The 8,552-nt window shown below is 38.5% G+C and overlaps 1 protein-coding gene across 1 annotated transcript in view; it reads right to left on the reverse strand.

Annotated features, from left to right (window-relative positions):
• Positions 1–4,992: 4,992 nt before the first annotated feature.
• The window catches only part of KIAA1211 (KIAA1211 ortholog), a 60,336-nt gene continuing 56,776 nt past the window's right edge, over positions 4,993–8,552 (reverse strand). The window contains exon 7 of the mRNA XM_006868073.1: positions 4,993–5,153. Within this exon, the coding sequence (XP_006868135.1) occupies positions 4,993–5,153 (161 nt within the window). The remainder of the gene's footprint in view (positions 5,154–8,552) is intronic.

Below are 8,552 nucleotides of genomic sequence, written 5' to 3' on the forward strand. Positions count from 1 at the left end.
ATAATCTATACACATAAATGGTACACACACACGTGTGTACACTGCACACATCAGAAGCTAGTGCATGGTTGTTTGTGAACAAACAACCCCCACAGTATAACGTGTACACTGTTAGTGTAGAAAATACAGTAAATGCAGCCGAGTCCTCCGACCCTGTGAACTGAGGACCCGGGCCGGATGCCATGCGGACACTGAGCCAGTGCTGTGCTCTGCTCTCTTCCAGACAAACGTGAATGGAGGACAACAGAACATGGTATCGGCACAGTGGAGTACAGCAATTTTGCACAGTAAGCTTTGGGAGATGTTGTTTACTGCAGTCTTCCTGAAGTTGGGGCAAAATTGAGTAAACAGGATGAGTTTGATGCTTTGCAAAGTATGGAAGCTGCTAGTGAAGTCTAGACTCCTATATCAGGAGAAGTGACAGAAGTTAATGAGCCACTTCCAGAAAACCCAGGACTTGTTAATAAACCCTGTTAAGAAGATGGTTAGCCGATCAAGATGACGTTGAGTAATCCATCAGAACTTGAATTAATGAGTGAAGAAGCTTATGAGAAATACATAAAATCTATTGAGTGAAAACAGAGCCCCTAAATAAACGAGTATGAAAGAACTCACTCCAGCATGTTGTTGTTGTTGTCAGTGCAACTCATAGTGACCCAGTATAGGGTTTCTGAGGAACAGCTAGTGGATTCGAACCACTGACCTTGTGATTTAAACTGACCTTGAAATCCAGTTCTACAGCGCCACACCAGGACTCTAGCATGGTGGTGGTGGTGTGCCATAGACACAGTTCTGACTCATAGTGACCCTGCATAGGTTTTCCGAGGCTATAAATCTTTACAGGAGCAGAAAGCCTTTCTCCTGCAGAACTTCTGGTAGTTTTGAACTGCTGACCTTGAGATTAGTAGCCCGACTCATAACCACTACGCTACCAGAGCTCCTTAGCATAGTTGTCTTAAATTAGTAGTGGATAGAGTTACAATAGCTTTTAGCAATACCAATGGAAAACAGAAACTACTTTTTGCAACTGTGCTTATTGGAAGAAAGTACTCCTTAGATTTCTAATGATTGCAGATAAATAGACATCTTTTTCACAACACACACTGATTTTCATGTTAGGACCTAGTTATAATATTCAAAATTCATGAAATTGCCTGTGGTAACTAAGAATAGTTATTAAAATTATAACAACAGTTTGGGAGAGCTGCCTGCTGTCTTATGAACCCAGAGGCCCAGCGACAACGACACGAGCTGGAGCAGAGGTGTGCTGGATGAACTGCCTCCGCCTCGGGGAGGACTGGAGTCAGCCCGGGCACAGCTCTGCTCTGCACCTCTTTGCACGAGTGGGTAGCTCCTGCTTGCAAAACGCAGCTTCCAGGGAGTTTGTTGGACACCAAACATATGTCCAGATTGAGGGCGGCTGTTTAAACTGCAGCAGAAAACTTCCTTTGGCACTTGGACACCTGCATTGCTCCTTGATCTGTGTGTGATGTGGGTGCCTGTCTGAGGCATTGAGGAGTGGGGGCTTAAATGGTGCCCCTTTAAAACTTGGGCGACTCTCCCAAACTGCTGACCAAGTGAGCAAGGACGGGCTATAAGCCAGCTTGCTAACACTGGCGTGCCCGCCTGTCTGCTGAGAGGGCAGCATCTGCTGGCATTCCTTTCCTTTCTGTGTTCTTGGGTTTCTGGTGTGGCGCTGCTGTTTAAGCACTGGATTGCAAACCACAAAGTTGGCAGTTCAAATCCACCAGTTGCTTCTTGAAAACCCTATACAGGGTCGCTGTGAGTCAGAACTGACTTGACAGTATGTAACAACAATAATAAAAATTATGTATTTCAAGGGTGACATTATTATCTTGTCTCACATAATTGTGTTGCTATTGCTGATATCCATACCTGAATTTGGGCCAGAATACCCAATGATCTTTTCACTGGAAATGAATGAGAGTTAGGCTTTTGTTAGTTGTACAGCATCACCTGGAGAACAATGTTGTCTTGATTTTGCAATATACTTGCCTTTTCTGGTGCTATTTGTATACATTGAAGTAACAGCATTGAGGAAAATAAAAACGTTTAATAGTAAGTAAAACATTCAGCTTCTTAAAAAAATACAGTAAATGCTTAGAAATTTATCTTGTTCAACAAAAGCTACATAAATATAACATGATCACTTGTAGTCATTGAAAATAGTTTTAACAAAATTCAGTATGAAAAAGAAACTCCACCATTGTTGAAGATCTTGTGGGTATTTTTTATTGAAAGATTTTTTTCCCTTCAATAATGGACATTTTACATGAAAACTTTATACAACCAAAATCTCAAAATAATATTAAAATCACACTAAGGTATTTTCATTGTAAGTCTCTACTTATTTTTATTGTTGATAAAAAATATTGCAAGACACTTGTAACTCTAATGTTTCTGCTTTAAAATAAGCAAACTAAACATCACAAGAAGAGACAATGAATACATACTATACATTTGCTGATAAATGGCTAAAATGATAATTTAATAGTAATTAATATTTGTGTAAGAAACAATTGCACTTGAAAAATTAAAAAAGTAAACAAAAGAACTCTAGCTTTATATACATAAGTCTATGATATGAACAGAGGTTAACCATCTATAACTTGCCAGTAGAAGTATATGTATATTTAACAAAAAGAGTTAAGCTCGTGTTTAACATCGCATTCATTCATTTAAAAAAACAAAAAAGGTCTTAAATTTTTGTATGTTTTCACATAATTTCCCCAGTTTGTTGAGCAGAAAAGACTGTAGCACAACTAAACCAAAATAACACTTCATTGGTATATAGTGCAAATTTGGGGTGATTTTTACATGAAATGTTAAATGTGTAACTTTTAGAAGGTGTCAGAAGTACTGCATGTGACATTTCTCAATATACTCATCTTTTCAAGATTTTGATGTGAAATTTCTCACTGAGCTATTTCTTCCGCTTTGTATATATCAGTTCAGAGTTGACTATCAACCATACTTTGTTAATTATTTGATTCCCAAACCCTTTTTCTGCCATTTTTGCGATATTACCCAAAGCTTATAGAATGAAAAGTCAATTCAGAAGATGTGAATTAGTGCTATAATTCCATGGCTCTAGGTGGAAAGAGTCCCATTAAAAAGCCTTATAATAGTGTGAGGAAACCATTGAAACCTACACACAAGATTCAGAAATACGCATCAATGCGGACAATGTGCAATGGAATATTAATTGCTTTCCATAACAATTTTTTTTAAAAGTTGCAGTTACATTGATTGTTAACAGTCTGAAGATCTGATATACATAATATGAAGTCTAACTGGCAAGAGTTCAAAACCAGTTCAACCACATTTCTCCAGCTGCTACAGTGAGGCTAAGCTATTGTTCCCAGAAAGAAAATGTTTTGGTAAATAGCTTTGCAGTCATCTTTCTTTCAGAGTATATGATAGACTAATACAGTGCATATTGAGTAGGCACAATGGAAAGTAATGATGGATGCTAATAAAACTTGTTTTTGTAGGCGAGGAAAAGAGATGGTGTCCCCCTGCTACTAGCAAAGGATTTGCCTGCATATTTTGTAATCAGAATCTAAGAAAAGAGGAATATGTCAACACCATGAAATAGAAATTTAGCACCAGCAAAATCTGGTTTTGCTGGTATGTCTGTTTTCATGTAAAGTCAATTTAGGAAAATAAAAGGCGAATATATGCAACTTTTTAAGCTGCCAAGTCCCTTCTCTGTATCCACAATAACAAGGCCACTTCAAACTCTGAGATGTTAATTAAAGGGAGTAAGGTCCACTTAACACTCTGAGATGTTAATTAAAGGGAGCAAGTTCAATGATAAATGCTACTGAATAATCTGGCTCTAAGCATGGAAAACACAGTTATGGTAAAGAAAACCTTTTTCCTGCAGGAAGTCCTGTGTCCACTGGCTCCAAATTTTGGCTTCCTGGTAATGTTCCCTGATCACCGAAGGACATTCTCAGAGACATGTAATGTCGAGAGCCCCTTTTATCCTTTAATAAACAATGCTTTTTTTGGGGGGGGTACTTTATTATTTTTCTTGTTTCATTTTTGCATCTTTGGGTGAAATGAGCTTCCCTTTCAGAATCTGAAAAAACTAGAATGCATCAGTATCAGTGGTTCTCAACCTTTGAGAGATAGCAGAATTCACCTGAAGAACATTTATGAGAATATGTATGTATTCCTAGCCCTGTCCTCACAGGATCGGATTCAGTAGTCCTGGGGTGAAATCTGGTCATCTGTAGAACTCAACGGAAATATAATTTATAGCGGATACAGAATTTCCTTTAAGATATTTAAATGGCAATGTTCTCTAGAAATCAACAGGGCCAAGTGTTTAAACAGGATCAACAGTATTGTAAAAGTGTGAATGAATTTGCCTTTCATGTGATAGCTTCAGGATGGGGAAAATTCAAGAACACCACATGGGTGCAGAGTTGGAAACCAGACAGGTTCTCATGATTCCTGGTACTCACTGTATTCAGAAAAATGGGTATTCTTGTTCCCATTATATGTGACCCTATCACCATTATTGTAGAAAGGGTAGAAACCCCCAAACAGATAGTAGGGTAAAGATGTTTTTTTGTTTTGTTTTTTAAAATTGGAGTAGAGAATCACAAAACCATTACAAAGATTGGCAAAAGTAGGGGTTCTGAATTGGGTGTGGGAGGACAGAGGAATGGGCATGGCAGGTTTTTGTCAAGAATTCCTAGATTGGAAATTTTGTTTCATGTGGTCCCTTGAATGAAATTTTCTCTAGAACTAGGAGGAGCGCAAGGCACCAAGACCTAGGGTTGTGCAAATTTACAGTGAACACCGTCAGTTCAGTTTCTAAGCATTACTTTAAAGCCTACGAGACATGCTTCTTTACCTAGCTTGGTTTTGTTTTGAAACCTTGTATAAAAAATAAATAAATAAAAAGGACAAGAGAGGAGCCAAAAACAGGCCCCAGGAATGGATAAGAGTCCCTCTCTACTTAATGATCTGTGGACAGTCGCTCCAGGCCTTGGCTTTCCTTTTTGCCAAAGCCAGCCAGGCTGGTTCTGTTGACACAGGGGCAGCGTCTGGCGTGGAGAACCTCTTCGTGACTTCTTTCACCAAGGGCACGGGGGGAGCCGAGTCTGAGATCTCCACTGGATTTGTATTGAAGGAAAAGGAGAAAGGAGTAAGTCAGAATCATATTTGGATTATCAGAAGTATTTTTCAGAAAAGAAAACTAAGAAACTCAGAGAGGGAAGTTCAGGGTCCTCTGGTGAGCATCTCTTCATTTCAGATTTAAGAAAAGAAAGCCCTGAATGCAAAAACTGGTCATGGAGCAGATAATTCTAATTTCTGAGTATTTCTAGAAGTCCTCATGCTCTGTTTACAGAAGATATATGCCTGCATAGTAATATGAAACAGTCAATTTGTGATTGAAGAGAACAATCACACCAGTAATCTGAACACCTATCAAGCTGATGAAATCCAGTATCCCTCTACCCACTGAGTCCCAAAGATGATGCAAACTCTCACTGTGTGTGTGTGTGTGTGATCTTCTCACCAAATAGTCAACGCAGCTTTAATAGTTATAACTCCTTACACTTCCAGGCCTCAGCTAGCAGGTAACCAAGACATAGAAAAACTCTAGGTCTCAGAACTGGGTGCCCTCCTCTAGGAAGCGGTGCTCCCTGGTGGAAGATCTACTGAGCCCCGAGAGGGAACTTGCTACATTCATTTTAATTCAAGATGGAGTTACTCTTTGTAACGAGGACGGTACAGGACTGTTGTTATTAGGTGCCATTGAGTCGGTACCGACTCATAGTGACCTTATGCACAGCAGCATGAAACACTACCCAATCCTGGGCCAACCTATCATTGCCATGCTTGAGCCCATTGATGCTGCCACTTTGCCAATCCATCTCGTTGGGGGTCTTCCTCTTTTTCTATGACTCTCCACCTTACCAAACATGACTAGACAATGTTTGATTCTGTTATATACAAAGTCACATTGAGTTGGAGCTGACTGAACAACATCTCAATAAGCAAACAGTTGAGAGCATCACTGGGTCATTTCACCTTTGAACAAGAAGGGGAGTAACAAAAAGTTCACTGGTGTATTCTGTGTTATGAGCATAGAAAATCTGCTGTTGTTAACATCAGGGATACAGTGCTGAGGAACCTTGATCTCGAAACTCTGTTCTTTGAAATCATGTCAGTTGGAATGGAAGATCGCCCTCCAGCCTGGAAGTTCTCAGTGATGTGGGTCACTCTGATACAGAGAAGCAGTTTTGATTTTCAACCAAGGTGAGTAGCCAGATTTTCAGATGCAACATTCCACACAATGATCTCAGTTTTGTCCTTAGAAAAAAAGTGGATGGGCCAGCATTTCAGATCAGGTCTCCTGACTTCCGATCCCCTCTAAGGACTCTTCGATACCTATCACTTCCTTTCCTAAACCCCTGTAAAAAAGGCTCTACTTTGCCTTAAGCCCATCAAAACACTATTGTTAGGTATTGTCAAGTCAGCTCCAACTCACGGTGACCCGATATACAACAGTATAAAATATTGCCTAATCAATCCTGTGTCAAGGAGCTCTGGTATTATAGTGGTTACAAGTTAGGCTGCTAACCTCAAGGTCAGCAGTTTGAAACTACCAGCTGCTTCTCAGGAGAAAGATGAGGCTTTCTGCTCCTGTAAAGAGTTATAGCATCGGAAACCATGTGCAGGGTCACTATGAGTCAAAACAGACTTCACGGCACACCACCACCACCACCAATCCTGTGTCATCCTGAGGACAAGAAAAAGTATAAAAAACTGACTCTTGGCCTAGTCTGAAATCATGTCAAAGGAGCAAAAGTGACTCCATTTTGACCCAAATATGTTGTTGTTGTTAAGTGCCATTAAGTTGGTTCAGACTCATAGCCAACCTGTATAGGGTTTCAGATGCTATAAATCTTTGGGGGAGTAGAAACCTTGCTTTTTCCTGGGGAACAGCTGGTAGACTTGAACCACTGACCTCATGGATCGCAGTCCAATGCTTATCCTATAGAATCACCATGCTCCCAACCTCAGATATGAGCTCTCTGCAAAATCCCCTTCTCAAGCTTTGCAATCTATTTTACACATGAAAGGCTGCTGTGATTAGGTATTGTTGAGTTGATGCCGACTCATACTGGCTCTATGTACAACAGAATAAAATAGTGCCCAGTCCCGCACCATTCTCATGACATGTACTAGTAGGTTATTTTGTTAAGTTTCATGAAACAGCTGCCCTAATGAACAGTTTGTGGTTGGTCGATTCTTAGACGATCCTCAATTCCCCTCAAAAAATGTTTGCCTGATCTGTGTATAATATTCTGTAATACTAGTTGTAATCAACCCATGTCTCAATGAATGAAAATGAGTTTAACTGTACTCCAGCTGCCTACAACTGCCTTGATGAACTCTTCTCAATCGGTTCCTTCCTAGAGTGGTTTGTCCTACCCTGCTATCTTTGTGGTTTGCAGTCCAGTGCTGATCCTACAGTACCACACCACAACTCCAAGAAAATTTAAAATAAGAAAAATACTGTTTGCTTTTGTTGTTGTTAAGTACCGTGAAATCAGTTCTGACCCCTAGTGACCTTGCACAGGATTTCCGAGGCTGCAAATCTTTACGGGAGCAGAACGCCTCATCTTTCTCCTGTGGAACAGCTGGTAGTTTCAAACTGCCGACCCTGAGGTTAGCAGCCTGATTTGTAGCCACTATGCTACCAGAGCTCCTTAGTATAGTTACCAAAAATTAAGTAAGTCAGTCACATAAAATCCCTTGGACAAAGCTAAGGTTAGATTTAAATATATATATATTAAAACTACAATAAGAGTTTAAATAAAAATATAGAATATTTAGACAAATTTGATCCCAACAATAATTATTTTTATGACATATACGCTCAAATTGTCTTCCAAGATTTTGGGATAACTTACAGATAGTAAATTAACTTCATAAAAACTCATTCTAATTAAAATTTAAAAGCTTTTACTCTTTATGTCACATACATATGTTTGTCTAGTAATGAATATATTCAGTTTTGTCATGTAAAAGGTTATATTACAAAAGAGATGCAGTAAAGAAAAAATTGAAGGTTATATATAATAAAAAATTTTACCTGTCTAGCTATAAGTTTGATAAGTTAATTTACAAAAACAAAACAAACATTATATTAATATCAAATAACATGAAACAAATTTAGTTTCTTATTGTTAAAATAACAATTTTCTCTTCAATTATTAAGTTAAAGAGTTAATTTTGTTTTCTATATAATTTGCCTTGAAGGCAAGGGCTCACTGAAATAAATTCTTAAATAGTAAACCAAGCCACATGACTTTAGAAAAAGCTAAAGTTTTTACCTCTAAGACCTTTAGTTAAGTAACTCAAGTATTACTTCTCAATGACCTATTATAAACTAGCAAATTTTAAATTTCAGGGAAGGACACACAAAAAAATGTATTTCTGCTTATATAAAACAGAAAATGCTATAAAAGCTTATTTAATATATTATAAATTACATAAAA

This window comes from Chrysochloris asiatica, unplaced genomic scaffold (assembly GCF_000296735.1).
Source record: "Chrysochloris asiatica unplaced genomic scaffold, ChrAsi1.0 scaffold00115, whole genome shotgun sequence".
Lineage (NCBI taxonomy): Eukaryota > Metazoa > Chordata > Mammalia > Afrosoricida > Chrysochloridae > Chrysochloris > Chrysochloris asiatica.